Genomic DNA, 17,047 nt, shown 5'->3' with positions numbered 1-17,047 from the left:
ATGCATCTGCATGTGATGAGCGCTATTGGTTTCCGGGTGTGCATGTGTGTGTGTGTGTGTGCATGTGAAGAGCGCTATTAGTTTCTGGGGTGTGTGTGTGTGTGCATGTGTGTGTGTGTGTGTGCATGTGAAGAGCGCTATTAGTTTCTGGGGTGTGTGTGTGTGTGCATGTGTGTGTGTGTGTGCATGTGAAGAGTGCTATTGGTTTCCGGGTGTGCATGTGTGTGTGTGTGTGTGTGTGCATGTGTGTGTGTGTGTGCATGTGATGAGCGCTATTGGTTTCCGGGTGTGCATGTGTGTGTGTGTGTGTGTGCATGTGTGTGTGTGTGTGTGTGCGCATGTGAAGAGCGCTATTGGTTTCCGGGTGTGTGTGCATGTGTGTGTGTGTGTGTGTGTGCATGTTAAGAGCGCTATTAGTTTCTGGGGTATGTGTGTGTGTGTGTGTTGGTCGCACGTTTTCGATGCGCTAAACCCCTCACAGTATAAGGGGTAGTGGATGCACGTCAGAAACGTGCGGCCGAGCGCACCTTACAGTATCGGCCTGTCTATGTCAAGAGGGGACAAGGGGGAGTGGGGGGGGTCACAAGAAGACAGGGTCACTGTTCAGATGCACATTCTTTGCACCAGAAATGTTTCCATTCCTTGCGCTGTGTGTTCTCTTCTCCTTTAGACCATTTTTGGGACTATCATCCGCACCACATGCCCAATGAGTTTGAGGGCTTCCCGGATAACCACTTCACGGAGCTGCAAAGTGTTCAGCCCCCACAGCTACAGCAGCTGTACCGGCACATGGAGATCGAGCAGCTGCACGTCATAGACACGACGCTGCCCCCACACATCGGCCATAATCAGGTACAAATTCCAGCACCAGCCACTGGGCACCCCACCACAGAAAGCAGCTTCAACCTCCCGGTACAAGCCCAAAACTTTACTATGAAGACGTAAGAGTTTCAATCAGTGAGGCTGGTTGATCCCCCGAACAAAGGAGCTGTTGAAAATGATGTGGGGTAGCTGTGAGGGAGCTGTAGGAAATGGTGGAGGAGCGCTGGCTGTGAGGGAGCTGTAGGAAATGGTGGAGGAGCGCTGGCTGTGAGGGGAGCTAAAGGATTGGAGGAGCGCTGGCTGTGAGAGAGCTGTAGGGAATGGTGGAGGAGCGCTGGCTGTGAGGGAGCTGTACGGATTGATGGAGGAGCGCTGGCAGTGAGGGAGCTGTACAGAATGGTGGAGGAGCGCTGGCTGTGAGGGAGCTGTAGGGAATGGTGGAGGAGCGCTGGCTGTGAGGGAGCTGTACGGATTGATGGAGGAGCGCTGGCAGTGAGGGAGCTGTACAGAATGGTGGAGGAGCGCTGGCTGTGAGGGAGCTGTAGGGAATGGTGGAGGAGCGCTGGCTGTGAGGGAGCTGTACGGATTGATGGAGGAGCGCTGGCAGTGAGGGAGCTGTACAGAATGGTGGAGGAGTGCTGGCTGTGAGGGGAGCTGAAGGATTGGAGGAGCCCTGGCTGTGAGAGAGCTGTAGGGAATGGTGGAGGAGCGCTGGCAGTGAGTGAGCTGTACAGAATGATGGAGGAGCGCTGGCAGTGAGGGAGCTGTACAGAATGGTGGAGGCGTGCTGGCTGTGAGGGAGCTGTAGGAAATGGTGGAGGAGTGCTGGCTGTGTGGGAGCTGTAGGGAATGGTGGAGGAGCGCTGGCAGTGAGGGAGCTGTACAGAATGATGGAGGAGCGCTGGCAGTGAGGGAGCTGTACAGAATGGTGGAGGAGTGCTGGCTGTGAGGAAGCTGAATGATTGGAGGCGTGCTGGCTGTGAGGGAGCTGTAGGAAATGGTGGAGGAGCGCTGGCTGTGAGGGAGCTGTAGGAAATGGTGGAGGAGCGCTGGCTGTGTGGGAGCTGTAGGGAATGGTGGAGGAGCGCTGGCTTTGAGGGGAGCTGTAGGGAATGGTGGAGGAGCGCTGGCTGTGTGGGAGCTGTAGAAAAGGTATTGGAGTGCTGAATGTAGAGGTAACTGTAGGACATGATAGGGAGTGCTGGTTGGGGGTGAGGAGGGGGTGATTGTTATAGTGTAGGAGGCCTGTCTTTTCGAAGGAACTGTAAGGAATACCGTGATAGCGTGGGGGTGTGTGTGTGTATATATTTATGTGTGTGTGTTGGGGGGGGGGGCTTTAGGGAATTGTGTACAAGAGCTGTAGGGACTCATGGGGGAGCCCCATGTATTGGAGGGGTTATACTGAATGCTGTAGGAAAAGGTGTGGAGGGGAATAAAAGTTGTATCAGTAGAAATAAACATGGAAGAGATGAAAGCAGAGCTGAAAGAGCTACTCCCAGAGAGGGACACTCCGAGCCCCTGAAGATGCCCTGGATTTGCAGCAGGGATGTGCTCAGCTCACCCTGGCTGTGTGTGTGCTACGCACCTCAAACTCTTGCAGTCTTCCTCTCTAGTTGGATTAAATCGGGGACGGTGATAAAAACCTCCCTGCAGCTCCTGCACCTGCTGCACACGCCCCCGTCCCCAGTGGCCATAAAACTGAGCTTCAGAAAAGGATTTGTTTGCTCTGGGAAGCAGAGACTTGTGTAATTGTAGAAAGCCAGCGGGAGGGCCTGTCGCTTCCTCCCCGCATCTGCCTCCATCTCCCCCACCAGCTAACAGGAAGCTTGCACAAGGTCTTACTCAACCCTGGCCCTTCCTGCCTGACTGCCAGGCCCGGCAACTCGCTAACTGCCAGGGGGGGCTTGGGGGGCATCCGGGCCTCTGCAGCATGGCAGGGGGAGGGGGAAATGGGAGAGCAAAGGAGGGCGATGATGAGAGATAAGGAATGGGAAGGAGAAGGGAAGCCAGGGTGCAGGAGAGTTGCTGATTCTTCAGCAGCTCCTCCACTCCCTGTGGACGGGAGGATGAAGGCCGACAAGATTTGGACTGGTTTTAACTAAACTTATTTTATGAGACTTCAGTAAAATGTCTGGATTTGAGTTTGATAAATCACAACCACTAACCTCTCATTTCTACCATGCCAGCAACCTACCCTCTCCTTATAATCCCTATCAATCTCCTTCTCTCCATCCCTAACCCCTTCTCACCTCTCACCCTCTCTCTATCCTTAAGCCCTTCTAACAATTCCCATTGCACATCACCTCTAACCCCTTCTGACTCCCACTCCCCATCTTTCACCCTCTGTCCTTAACCTCTTCTCTCACTCCTCCATCTCTAACCTTCTTACCCTCATCAGTCTTCTCTCTCATCCCTAACACCATCTCTCACCTTCTCTCCATCTTTAACCCCCTTCTCCCACTCCCCCATCTCTCAGCCTCTCTCCATCCCTAATCCCTTCACACTCTCCGTCATCCCCTCTCTATCCATAACCCTCTTTCAGACTTCCCATCACTCATCCTCTGCCAATCTCTAGCCCTTCTTCCAATTCCCATCTCTCACCTTCTCTCCATGCATAATGCCTTCCCACACTCCCCCATCACTCTGCTCTCTCCAACTCTCTCACCTTCAATCCATCATTAAACCCTTCAAACTCTCACTATCACTCACCCTCTAACCATCCCTAACCCCTTCTCACACTTCCCATTACTCTGCTTCCATCCCCAACTCCTTCTCTCACCTTCTCTACATCCTTAATCCCTTCTCCTGCTCCCCATCTCTCCATCCCTAACCCCTTCACACTCTCCATCTGTCATTCCCTCTCCATCCATTACTGATTCCCACACTCCCTATCACTCTGCTCTCTCCAACTCTAACCCCATCTCTCACCTTCATCATTACACCCTTCCCCTGCTCCCCATCTCTCAGCTTCTCTCCATCCCTAATCCCTTCACACTCTCCATCTGTCATCCCCTCTCTATCCATAACCCCCTTCTCACAATGCCCATCACTCAACCTCTCTCCATCTCTAACCTTTCTCCTTCTCTCCATCCCTAACTCCTTTTCCCACTCCCCCATCTTTCATCTGCTCTCAATTCTTTCCTATCGCCACTCTTCCCTATCTCTCATCTCTCCATCCCTAACCCCTTCGCACTCTCCATCTGTCATCTCCTCTCCATCCATTATTGCTTCTCACACACCCCATCGCTCACCTTCTGTCCATCCCTAACCCCTTCTCGCAATTCCCAGCTCTCACCTTCTCTCCATCCCTAACCCCTTCTTCTGCCTCCTCATCTTTCACCTGCTCTCAGTTATTTCCCATTGTCACACATTCCTATCTCTCACCTTCTCTCCATCCCTAGCCCCTTCTCACTCTTTTTCTGTCCCCACCCATTTTGCTGTTTTCCCCGTGTCGCCCTTTCCCTTTTCTCCTCTCTCTCATGCCATCTCTCGCTGCATTAGTCCGCCAAGCTCTTCCCTTCTCCACTCTAACCTGTCACCTTTCTCTGCAGCAGCTCTCCTATATGCCTCGCATGTGCTTTCAGTACACTTTGCCCGCCCAGGGCAGTTCTGATGAGGAGGATGTGGAGAGGCAGAGCCCGCCACTTGAGGTGTCTGACGGAGAGATAGACAGCAATGACCCAAACCCTGGGATTTTAAGTGGAGAGCAAGGTGAGGAATAAGCAAATCTGTAGTGTGTGTGGGGGGGGGGGGGGGGAAGGGGGAGTAGGAGAGGAGAGAAAGTAAGAAGGGAGGAGTGCTCCGTGTGTGAGGGAGCTGGAGCCGGCTGCTGCATGTCAGTGGACGGGGTGGAGCAGATCTAGTCAGAGTCCGGGGCTGGCTGCTGTAAGTAGGTGTGGGTACGTGCAGAGGTTGGAGCTGGTAACCGAATGTGTATCTGAGCTCTGGATCTGGTCTCTATGGGATCCGTTTTCAAATAGCTCATGTAACTGCCAAGCAGCCCATGTACTTCTTACCCGTAGGCCTTGTAGCTCAATTTCAAAGGGGAACTGGACAGATGAGCATAGATTTGAAAACGCAACCTGAAAGCAGATCCCTGGGACCCAGCTACGTGCACTGCGAAAGCCTGGACCGAGGAGGGCGATGTTCAGACAGACCAATTTACCCACATAAAGTGCTATCTAATGGGTAAATGGCCTTCAAAACGCTCCTCCCCGTGTGTATTTAGGGGCTGGAGCTGGTCACTAGAGGGTCACTGGGGCTGGAGCTGGTCACTAGAGAGTCACTGGGGCTGGAGAAGGTCATTAGAGGGTCACTGGGGCTGGAGCTGGCTCCCTTCTCTCAGTTCTCAGGTCTCTGACATTTTTCTTACTATTCTCTGCCACTGTTTGACCATTTAAGTTAGTGTAAGACCCTTCCCATTTTCCTGGTACACCTCTTAGTCTCAGCTCAGTTCTGTAAACCCTGATGTAGATCCTCCCATGGGGGGACGGATTACCTTCAAGACCCAAGGTGTTTCGCTGGTTAAGAACCAAGGGGACACTTGACCACAAGGGGTCGGTGCTCTGAAATAAAAGTCTTTACCTAACAGTTCAAGTTAGAAAAAGTTGCAATTGCACAGTCTTTCAGCATTGAAAATCCTCCAACAACAGTTATGGATATTTCTCAAGGGGGGTTCCACTCTCCTGGGATCCTCCTGGGATTTAAGGCTCCCTGACGCCCAAGGATCCTTTTGGGTACCTGACTCCCCAGATGCTTGGATCTTCCTGCAGACCCACCTTCTTCTCCCTGGAGTCCATGGATGGGGGAGCTCTCTCCTTTTCCCACTGATGGATACTTCTGGGCAGGCACCTGAACTCACTTCTCCTGCAAAGATCCTTTCTTTCAGGGTCCTCTTTCCCCCTTAGAAAGACAGACCCAGGTGAAAGGTTTACTCCATCAAAGTGGGGTCAGCCTGAGTCCCACCGCTGGGTCCCTCAGGATCAGATACTTACAGTACAGTGTCAGAAGCGCCAGCCAGGGACGTTTCTGTGAAGCCTTTCTATACCTTCTGAGGACTCTGGGAACAGGAAGCAGGCTTAACCCCCTTCCCCAAACTCCTGTAGAGAGACTTTTCTCTCCCTCCTGTCTCTCAGCTCCAAATCCTCTAACCAGCATGTTCTCAGGCTTCTCTGACCAATATGTAGTATTTATTTATTTATTACCTGCCCTTCCTAAGTTCAGGGTGGGCTCCGTTACATACATAGATAAGAAGAACAAGATCATATAACACATTACATATTCCTGAATAAGGGAACATAAGCCCATCGTATGACAACAGATTAATTTTAAGAAAACAGACGAGCTAGTAGGGGGCCTAGGATAGGATATCAAGGATTCGCTGAGGTAAAGGGAGGTCAGGGGCTATCCATGATCACTTGGGTTTGGGAATGCTTTTCTGAAGAGGAAAGTTTTTAGGGCTTTTTTAAAGAATATTCTTTCCCGGGGGCATCTTACTTCCTTTGTCAATTAGCTGTTCGGTAGGAGAGGACCTGCGGAGAAGAACGCCCGCTCTCTGGTTTCCTCAGGGCGGGTGAGCCTTGGAGACGGGACGTCTAATAGCATTAGGTTTGCCGACCCGAGGGACCGTGAGGGAGTGTGGATTTTTAATTAATCGAGGAAATCCAGGGGGGAGCGTTAAGTTGGAAATAGTTGAGCGCAGGATCGTGGCGAGCTTGTATTGTATCCAGTATGCGACTGGGAGCCAGCGCAATGTTTCAAGGACAGGAGTGGCTACATCGCTGCAATTATTTCTAGGGGGGGTGGGGGGGGCAGGGAGCCTTAGAGCAAATGGTTCAGTCCACGCACTACTCTGACAACCTGGATACGGTGGGGAGGAGCACAGAGCTAAGTGCGGCAACCGTAGCCCCTCTTCTCATTGCTCTTGTTTGTCACCAGTTGGCCTACCGGGTCTCTCTCTCTGTCTCTGTGTCCTTTCCCTAGGAAGCAAGAAGAAAATCCGCCTGTACCAGTTCCTCCTAGATCTCCTGCGGAGCGGGGACATGAAGGACAGCATCTGGTGGGTGGACAAGGACAAGGGAACCTTCCAGTTCTCCTCCAAGCACAAGGAGATCCTAGCAAACCGCTGGGGCATCCAGAAGGGAAACCGCAAGAAGATGACCTACCAGAAGATGGCGCGGGCCCTGCGAAACTACGGCAAGACGGGAGAAGTCAAGAAAATAAAAAAGAAGCTAACCTACCAGTTCAGCGGGGAAGTTTTGCAAAAGGCCTACGTAGAAAGGAAGCATTTTATCCACCGAGAGCCCTCTCTCGTGACCTAACCCTGAAGAAGTCAGCAGCTTGCAGGCAGGCGTCGGAGACTGGTCGCTCGCTCTCTCTCCCTCTGCTTTCTTTGGGTGCTGAGGACACGTTTATTATGGTCCTTGTGTTTCTGGTACGACGGACCCCCACTTTTCCTCTCCCCCCCCCCCTAAACCACGCAGAGCTGGGAAAAGGGGGACCCTTATGCAGCATATGTACATATGAAAAGATTTTTATTCTGAGCAGGTGTGGTTCGCTCTGCCAGGGGCTGGAGCCTGACGCGCAACATGCGGCGCATTAAGCGAGGGGGGTCCTGGCAGGATGGAAGGGGAGGTGAAGGCAGCTGCAGCCGCTGGGGGGGTGAATACTATTAGCAGGGTGGGGGGGAGGGGGGAGGGAGGGGGTGTCCCCAACAAGGCTGTTTTTTACCCGCAGGGAAAGCAGGCGGAATCAGAGGCAGGGTTAGGTCGGGGGAGGCAACAACCTGCGTAGTTTGGGCATTTTTCAAACGGCGCACGTTGTTTTTCAGGGGGGGAAAGCCTCCGCGGATCTCTCTGCAGGTGCTTTTTTTTTTTTTTTCCTTCCAACAGTTTTTCCGAGGGGGGGGGGGCTTTGCAACAATCCGCACCTCTCCGAAAACTGACCCCCGCAACGCGAGGGAGTAGGTCTTTGCTTCTGGCTGGTCAGAGCCGGGATTAGCATTAATGCCAGATTTGCCCTGGGTCTGACTGCAGAGCCCTCAGCCAGAAGTGTTAAGCACCGAAGCCTCTTTTGCCGCACTAAATAACCTTTTCTATTTCCTATCCATAGCAATAGCTGTGATTGCATTATTGTGGGGATGGGGGGGGGGAGGACCTGCTTGTGTCCTGCTCAGAGGTTGTGTCCTCTCTGCTCTCACGGCAGAGCTCCGGGGTCCATGCTAGACCGGGAGTGGGCTGGGATCCCTTTTAGTGGACCAACGACGGACTTATCCGAAGCTGATGTTCTGCTTGAGCTTCTGAGACCATGCAGGTCCTCTGTGCTTTCAGAAAAGTTACTTTATCAAATCTGTTCTCTGTTTGTACATCCCCGGGGCAGAGAGAGAGAGAGAGGAGAGGAGAGGAAAGAGGGCAGGCAGGACTTCTGATTGTGTCGTTTCTCTGACTTTCCTGTCTGTTCTCAGTGTGCACGCACACACACACAGGGGTGAAGGGAAGGGGGCAGGCTAGCAAACCTATCAACTAGAGAAAAAGATTTATAAAATAACATGACCGGTTTTTATAACTATAGAAGAGAAAGTTAGGAAGCTTGCTAAACCCCATCTCTTTCATGACCGATAGTGTGGTGATCTTTGTCTCACACTGTGCCACATATTTTGCACAGAAAAGAAAAAAAATGTTAGCTATTGATGAAAATGTAATGATTTATGTAAATGTATTTTATTAAAATAAATTCATGTTTAAGAGTTGTCTTGCATTCCTAAATGCTGGTGGCACTGCATAGTTTATGAGGGCCATCTTACTTTGTATGGGCTGCACCCACTGTCCACTCTCCTGCCAGGCAGTCACTACCCATTCTTCTGCCCACACAGCTGCCATCTACCATCCATGCTCCTTCCCACATGACCACCACCTACTGCCCTTGCCCCTGTCTATACAGTTGGTATCTACTGCTCATTCTAGCCATGCTCCTGTGGCTGGCATCTACCTTCCATGATCCTGCCCATACAGTCTTTGCCTACTGCCTCTGCTGCTGCCAACAAGATCTGCACCTACCGTTCCTGATTCTGTCCATGGAGCACCTACCAGCAGTATTACTGCTGCCAGTGAGGCTGGTTCAGAGAATTCAACCCCACTAAGCGATGTGGCCCCAGCTTTGCAGGGGACACGGGTGTATCCAGTACGACTCAGGACCATTAGTAACTGCTACTAGAATACACTCTCCAGTTGGTTGTGCACCCAACGAACGCTAGTATGATGTGGATCATATTCCCCCAACATTATTTGTCACAACCTGTGAAAGAGAGTCAGACATTGTCTTACTGATATTGAGATATATCTACTGTTTCACCTTTATCTTCGTAGCCCCGGTTTCCCCAGCTAGTCGGTGCTGAGGCCTGACCAAGATGGGGGAGAAAGGTAAAATCTTTCAAGCCCCTTAGGCTGTCTGGAGGTCTTCCAGTAAAATAAACACACTATACAGTTAGTTGTTCAAAAATTGAAAACCATGTATGGGTCAACTTGATGACAGATGAAAATTCACAGGAATGGTGCTTATCTGACAGATGCAGTCACTGGTAAATCTGCACTCCCTGGGAGTAGCTACCCTTAAGTAGGATCCTCCCTGGGCACTTCCCAGAATGGTAACTACAAAACAAATGCAACTCCTATACAGTAGGGAAACTGAAAATTCCTCTTGATTCAACTTCAGATGAGTCTCTCTTGATAAATTCTTTCAATAGTAACTCTGCGGGTAGATTTCACAGTCTGGCAGTCCTCAAGATGACTCGCACCAGAAATCCATTCTTCAGAACACTTAGGTAATCTGCCACCGAATACGAGGCACGCGGGGCTAACAGCCCTCTCCTCTGGATGACCTCCTGAGAATGGAAAGAAAACCTCCTATATCCCTGGCCTGAAAATCCTCTCCTTTTCTGCTAACCACCCTCTCAGGACAGAAGAACATCTAATACCATAATTTATTTATTTAAACATTTCTTAGACACTTCCTCAAAAACCTTGAAGCATTGAACAACCTATTTTATAATAACCCGTATTCATCATCAAACCATATATAAAGCACAATCAAATACAGGTAAATAATAACACAAATCCATATCAACAATAATATAAAATCAACCAATATATCACATGATTACCACAAACAGCCCAATACTTAGAACGTAAGAACATGGCAAACTGGGTCAGACCAAGGGTCCATCAAACTCTGAATCCTGCTTCCAACAGTATAGCCATGCCAGGTCCCAAGCACTTGGCAAGATCCCAGAAAGTAAATAGATCCCCTGCTGCTATCGCTCAGTGATGTCATTCTTGATACAAAAATGCACCCATTCCTCCAGAGCACACTATACCATCATCTCCAGGCATTCCCTTCCATAAACACAGCTCAGCGCTCAGTACACGAGGGAGCAGTCCCTAAATGAACACAGAATCCCATCATCTCTAGACACAGTATCCCAGCTAAGACCTAACACTACATTAGCCTAGGTTCTATTAAAAAAAAAAAAACAACCAAAAAACCAAGTTTTCAGAGATCAGCGAAGCATGGTGTAATCAGCTGAAGCATGCATTTTCCTAGGCAAGCTGTTGCATAGGCTAGGGACAGCACAAAAAAAGCACAGTGCGAGCAGATCACGCCTCCAAATAACAAGGGCAACTCCAGCAAATGGCCATTTTACTTTCAGAGAGGGCAGTCTTAAACTGTCCCCACCCCCCTATTGTGCACTGGAAGCTGGTGTAAAACTTTCAAAATTGGTTTAATATGCTTCTGAGAGGTGGGCAGCAGCATTTGAGAACTTGGCTGTTAGCCAAGGATCCACGCAGAACATCACTGTAGCTTGAATGAAGGCAGCTCGGTGCCCTCTGCTGAAATAAGATTTTAGCTGCCTCACCTTGCCTAGATGATAATAGGCTTTACTTGCCACTTTGGAAACCTGTTCTTTTCAGCCTGGGTGTAACCTCAGATTGTCAACCTTTCCCTTAGCTGTTAATTCACACCCTTTCTAACAATAATTGAAAGGCATCTGATGAAGGGGAAAGAAGAAAGATAGCCTTTGGTTTAACCCTGATAAAAAGGAGCTTCTGTGTGTAGGCTATCAGAGGTAACCCAATTCTGAGTCATTGGAAGACACAAATTGATTTTATCCCTAATCTCCAAACTAGCTGTTTCTACAGTAACAGCCAGCTGGATATCATCTGCAAAGGAGTGGAAGTTCCCTGATGGCATCTCTCAGAGGTTTAAGATAACAGATTGGGAAGGAGAAAGGATAGAATTGCCCTTGCAGGACCTCATAGGTTAATACTCAAGCAACAGTCCCCAAGGAAAACCTGTTTCTAGATCCCCAATCATCTAATGTCACCTACTTCTAGCTCCCGAGCCTCTACTAATTCCTGTTTCTAGATCCCCCAAGCATTTAATGATATCTGCTCCTAGATACTCGAGCGTCTGATAGTACATGCTTCTAGACCCCCAATGCCTCTAGACAAGTGAACACCTAATACTATTATACCTGCTTCTAGATCACCAGGTGTCTAATGACACCCGCTTCTAGATGCCTGGAGACCTGGTATATGCAAATGTATCTCCTGCATATTCATTGTAGATATCCTGAAAACCTAGCTGGCTGAGGGGGGGTTCACCAGACAAGGTCTATCCTCTACTCACCCTACTATAATGTATGCAAGAGTACACTGCCAAACTGGGATTCATCTAACTGGCCACCGGGTGTCACTGGTCCCCTCTTCAAATCTTAATTCATAAGAGCTTGATAATTTTTATATATGCTTTAGATGTTTACACATTCGGTAATACATGAAAGGAACACAAAGACAAATGATAACAAAGACAATTACAGTGTTTGATTTCTAGCTATATCATATTTTGTTTTTATCAAACGCGAGATGTGTTTGCCCATCTATCTCTGTCTTGCTCATGTCAATCCCAAAGCAATAGATATTAACAAGATTACTAATTGTATGTGTCACCATTAAGTAGTAAAAACAAAACAGAGAAGAAAACCAAATAATAATGACTTTATGCTCCAATGCAGGAGCTGCACATTGTGGTGACTAAAGAAGAGCTGTTCAGATTGGAGAACAGATGACTGGGGGGGGGGGGGGGGGGGGATATGACAACGGTCTTCAAAATCAAGAAAGGCCTTGAACAGGTTAATATAAATCGATTATTTACTCTCTCAGAAAACAGAAGGACTAAGGAGCACTCCATGAAGTTAGCAAGTAGCACATTTAAAACAAATCAGAGAAAATTCTTTTTCACTCAGCGCATGGTTAAGCTCTGGAATTCATTGCCAGAGGATGTGGTTATGGCGGTTAGTATAACTGGGTTTATAAAAGCTTGGATAAGTTCACAGGGGAAAACTTCATAAACTGCTATTAATCAATAAGCAATAGTAGCTTGGGATCTATTTCATATTTGGGTACTTGCCAAGTACTTGTGACTTGGATTGATCACTGTGGGAGACAGCATACTGGGCTTGATGGACCCTTGCTCTGACCCAGTATGGCATAGCTCATGTTCTTATGTCCCTTTTTCATGTTGCTTCAGATGAAAATCCAGTGGGACTGGGATGCAGTGGTTCGAGCACTAGCGTCCCAGTCCCAGAGCGACCCTTGGATAATTGCTCACTCTTTACCACCAGTCCCCCTCTTACATAGGTCTCCCTCCCCGACTGGAGGCCCAGCGGTGATGCCCCTGACCCCATACCTCCGTAGGGCCTGCCCTCTTCCAGTAAAACAGATTCTGGTGATATGCAGAATTATCTCTGGCCATATCACGTTTCTGCTCTGGTCACAAGATGCAGCATCTTCTCCACCCCCAGCTCTGTAATCCTTAGGGAAACAGGAATAGCTTGCAGAGTTCTCCCAGTCATTCTTCTCTGCAAAGTCTGGGATTTTGTAGAGACATGTTGGCATTTTTATTTTGTACTTTCCCCTCCTTCATGCCCTCTATCTTCATTTGATTCCCCCCCCAGGCAGCTCAAGAGTCCCTCATCAGCCCAAGGTACAGCTTTTGTGCCACTCGAGGTAACAAGAGTTGTGATGGAATTGCTTAGCTTAAGTCTGATCACGCTGGCTGAGGATGGATTCAGAAGCTGGGCCTGCATGCACACAAAGTCCACACACTGACATACATCACGTGACTGTGAACAAGTGGGGGAAAGGAAGAGGTAAACAGCAGATGTGCAGAACCATAAGGAAAAGCCAGCGGTTTTGCGAAAAATCAAAACATACTGTCAGATGCACAGACAGAAAGGGGATATAACTAAGGGAGAGAAGACTGTTGCAATCTTGAAGAGTTAGAAGCAACAGAGCTGAGCTTCTTCTGGGCTCTTGGACAACAGAGAGAAGGAAAGATGACATTGCTCTGTTATTGTAACTATTGCTTTCCTGGGGGATATTGCTTTGTATCTTGAAGTGGCGGCTCTGGCTGGGGAGCTGCCCGGGAAATACCAGCATTGGGGTCTGGGGCTGTAAATCTCGCCAGAGAAGTTACCTTGGCAGATTCTGAGCTTGGGTCTTACTGCCAGTACCCAGTGAACCTGTAACAAGAGTCCACCACAATTAACTGCAGCCCATCTTCCTACCTTCCCCAGGCTTGGGCACGGCGGCCCTCTCTATGGTATCCCCAAGTGCAACAGATCCCCAAATGGACAAGGGAGCCACTCTTGTGTGCCCTGCTGCCTGAGCCCCAGGGTCAACCCTCCCCCCATGCAGGCCCACACACACACACCCCCCCCCCAAGTTTGCATCATTTTTATTTTGTATCATACAGGAGAATAAACATTTTGAACTTTCCTACCTGAAGTTTTTGGAAATCTGGGGATTTGTACTCTGTCTCCAAGCCCGCAGTGGTGCACTGCAAGGTACTGAAATACAGATGTAGGTATGTCTCCAGAAAGTAGTAGTACATTCCACACTCATTAGAAAATACTATAAACCCTCCCTGATCCTAAAACAAAATGGCACATTCAAGAATAATTAGATACAGCTATGACCTTTGTTCCATGCCAGAGTAATGAAAGCCAGGTAAATCTGTCCCCAGAGAGATGCAATACTGGTAGAATCCTTCCCTCTGTAGGCAGTGGTACCTTCCAAAGCAATGAGGCACAGATAAAACACCTGGGCCCCAGAAGACAGAATAATGAGTCACAGCTATAACATTATCCCCAGGACATCCCTAGCCTGGCTCTTCCACTGGTGCTTTTTTTTTTTTAAGCAGTGCCCCAGGTACTGACTTAGACTGTAAACCCTCTCTGGGACATGGACTTTAACTTACTGTAACTCACCTCGGTTACAACGGTGAGTAATTCAATCTAAAATACAAATCCAAACTCCAAGAGTAACGAGGCACAACTGCAGCCCTGTCCCGGATTGCGTCTGCAGAAGACAGAGAGTGAATGTGTTCTACTCCTGCAGCTCCTTATAGTCCCAAACCAGCCTTCAGCTTAAAATCCAAACTTAATCCCTGTGGTTGTAGGCTGCCTATTCTAAGGCTCAAGTATATTTCCATAAGCCAAATAATCTCTCACAGATAATATTTATCTTGAAGACAATGAATTCCCTCCATTTTATACCCATTAAGACTGGAACTATTTGCAGAGAATTAAAGCACAGCAAGAATATAAACATGTTTTATAAATGTGTTTGTCCTTAGGAATTTATTATATTAAATAAAATTCCCTATATATATATATATTTATTCTATTGATTCCTGTAAGACTTCTTTGCTATTGTTTGTTTTTGTTTTGCAACTAATGTAGCATTTTATCAGTCTTAGTATTTGCAATACTTTATTGGTTTTTAGACTTTGTATTTGATACTGTATTTATTTATTTTTTAATATCCACCATTCTGGTGTATGTGGGGTTTTTTTCTTTTATATACACTGTTCTTTGCACTTTAGTTCCATTCTTTTGTAGTGTTTGGCTTCTTGTGTTTTAAATGTAATTTTAGTGCAATCTGATGTATTCCTCTCAGTTTTTTTTTATCAGATAAATCTGGTGCATGGGGCCCATGCACTATAGATTCTCTCCTATTTTCTATCCATGGGAAACTTCTCTCTTATTTTTTCTGCTCGGATTGTATTATTTTTCTATCATCTTGTTAATGAATCTGTTTGTTTTTCCCTTTGATAAACTCTTAAAGTTAAAACCTGAGGCACAATTTCTCTCTCCATCCCCCATCAAAGTCTTAGAAATTGTCCCTTGGTGTATTCTTCACAGGGACTTGTGGATAAAAGCTATGAATTGTTAAAGAGAATTACGTGAGGCTTCTTGATATGAAAATGTTTGTTCTCTTCAAGTCTGTGTCTAAAAAGTTGATTGATTTAATTTAATGAGTGTGATTTCACTCATTTTGGTCTAAATACCATTTAAAGGAGTCTAAGCTATCAATGCTCCCAGTCAAATTGTTGTTATATCCTTGATACATCTTTTACACAAGAAAGGAAATGGTGATCTCTTAAAGGTGTAGAAATGTTACCACAAAAAATGGGAAGAGATCAAGATGGCCACCAAGTGAGGAGCACTGTTAGGGCCGCATATAAGTAAACTATTTATCCCATTGTAGGAGGGTCAACGGTAGTAACTCGGGGTGAGGTTTTGGTGGTGGGCTAGGGTTTGGGGGGGGGGGGGCAGTTTTACATGCACAGTCAGGGGTTTGAACTGCTGTGACTGCCTCTTGAAATGAACATCCCCAGCATATATTGGAAGAATGAATGTGCAGTCGGTACTACACAATAACTCTCTAAAAAAGGATTGACACCACCAGCTTGTGTAAAAAAAAAAAAAAAAAAAAAAGCTTTCATATGAAACGGATGCAAGTGACGGGATAAATGGAAAATTAGATGGTGGAGCCTGTGTGCTGTGCTTGGAAGCTCCGGTCCAGCCCTCGTCTACGTGTGACTACTGCCAATATTTTTGTATTTCTCAGTCAGTCCCAACTCCTGCAAATATTTCCATTAATAACTGGAAAAGCAGGGAGCTAACTATAGCAAAGCTTAAGTCAGGAATGGCTCTTGGCACTTTGCCTAATGGGACCTGAATGCCTGTTCCCGTTGGCTGTGACATGTAAAGTATGCATGCATGCAGTTCTGTATACACGCATAAATATGCACACACACACACACACACACACACACATTCCTCTGCACATGCGTGTGCATCAGTGAACGTTCTGTGCTTTCCGACATACAGAATATTGCAAAGCATTATGTAAAAGTGATCAATGTCTGTCTGTAGGTGTAATAACTCTCCAAAAAAAGGGATGGAAATTCGCCAAAGCTGGCATGCAGGAAGAAAATGTGAACAGCTTGCACAAATAAATGATTATAATAAAATTATTATAACGCCCTGCAGAGCAGTAATACCTGCGTGTACATTACATGTTGTACACGCAGACTTTCCTGAGGATTTTTTTTTTTTTTGCCCATCGAAAGCAATGGTTATTGTTTTGGAGGCTTGGTTCTCTGAAATATTAGGATTTTCAAAGCCAACCTACGTGCATAAGTTCGCTGTGAAAATACTAGGGTAACAAACCCAGTGCCACACAGAAATAGCATTGTGTAAAGTTACGCCTCGTCTTCGGAGGCACAATCATTTACATGCATATATATATATATATATATATTTTTTTTTTACAAATAAAAATGTCTGCATGTAGGTTCCAACCCCCAGAATACCCGGAAAACCTGCAGTTTGAGTACGTGTCCACACACGGAGCCCTGGGCTATTTTAGTACAGCAATTTGTGCTCATAAAACTGGGTTTTATGTGTGTAAATAGCTTTGAAAATTACCCCCTTATTGAGGGTGTGGCTGGAGGGCTTAATGGGATGGGATTTGGGGGGTTGCTGGGGGGCAGGGCATAGTTGTAGGAAGCTGGAGGATTATGGGGCTCTGTGTGAGATTTACTATGATGCTTCTGGACATTTACTGACGTTGGGGTGTGACGGAGGAGCACTGACTGAAGTGTTAGCGGGGTGACTGACCAGTATGTTACTGCAAGGCCACTAGGGTGGAGATGGTGCTAAATTGTCCCTAGAGGGTTATAGGGTGCTCTGGGTATTTTGAAGAGTCACTGGGTGCTACTGGTGAGTCACTGCCGATCAGTGAAGGGTGACTGGGATATTACTGGAGGAGTACTAGGGTCTTACTGGAGGGTTGCTGTAGCTTTGCTGAATGAGTACTGG

At 47.5% G+C, this 17,047-nt stretch overlaps 1 protein-coding gene across 5 annotated transcripts in view; it reads left to right on the top strand.

Annotated features, from left to right (window-relative positions):
* Positions 1-7,492, top strand: part of SPI1 (Spi-1 proto-oncogene) — a 48,779-nt gene extending 41,287 nt beyond the window's left edge. For 4 of the 5 annotated variants that reach the window (XM_029582624.1, XM_029582623.1, XM_029582621.1 and 1 more), the window contains exons 3-5: positions 671-852; positions 4,374-4,533; positions 6,805-7,492. In XM_029582624.1, the coding sequence (XP_029438484.1) occupies positions 671-852; positions 4,374-4,533; positions 6,805-7,142 (680 nt within the window). In that variant the 3' untranslated portion in view covers positions 7,143-7,492. The remainder of the gene's footprint in view (positions 1-670; positions 853-4,373; positions 4,534-6,804) is intronic. The other variant, XM_029582622.1, reaches the window with a different exon arrangement.
* Positions 7,493-17,047: the final 9,555 nt, after the last annotated feature.

This window comes from Rhinatrema bivittatum, chromosome 17 (genome assembly GCF_901001135.1).
Source record: "Rhinatrema bivittatum chromosome 17, aRhiBiv1.1, whole genome shotgun sequence".
NCBI lineage: Eukaryota > Metazoa > Chordata > Amphibia > Gymnophiona > Rhinatrematidae > Rhinatrema > Rhinatrema bivittatum.
Note: the sequence above shows the minus strand (reverse complement) of the source record. Positions and strands in the feature narration are given on the sequence as shown.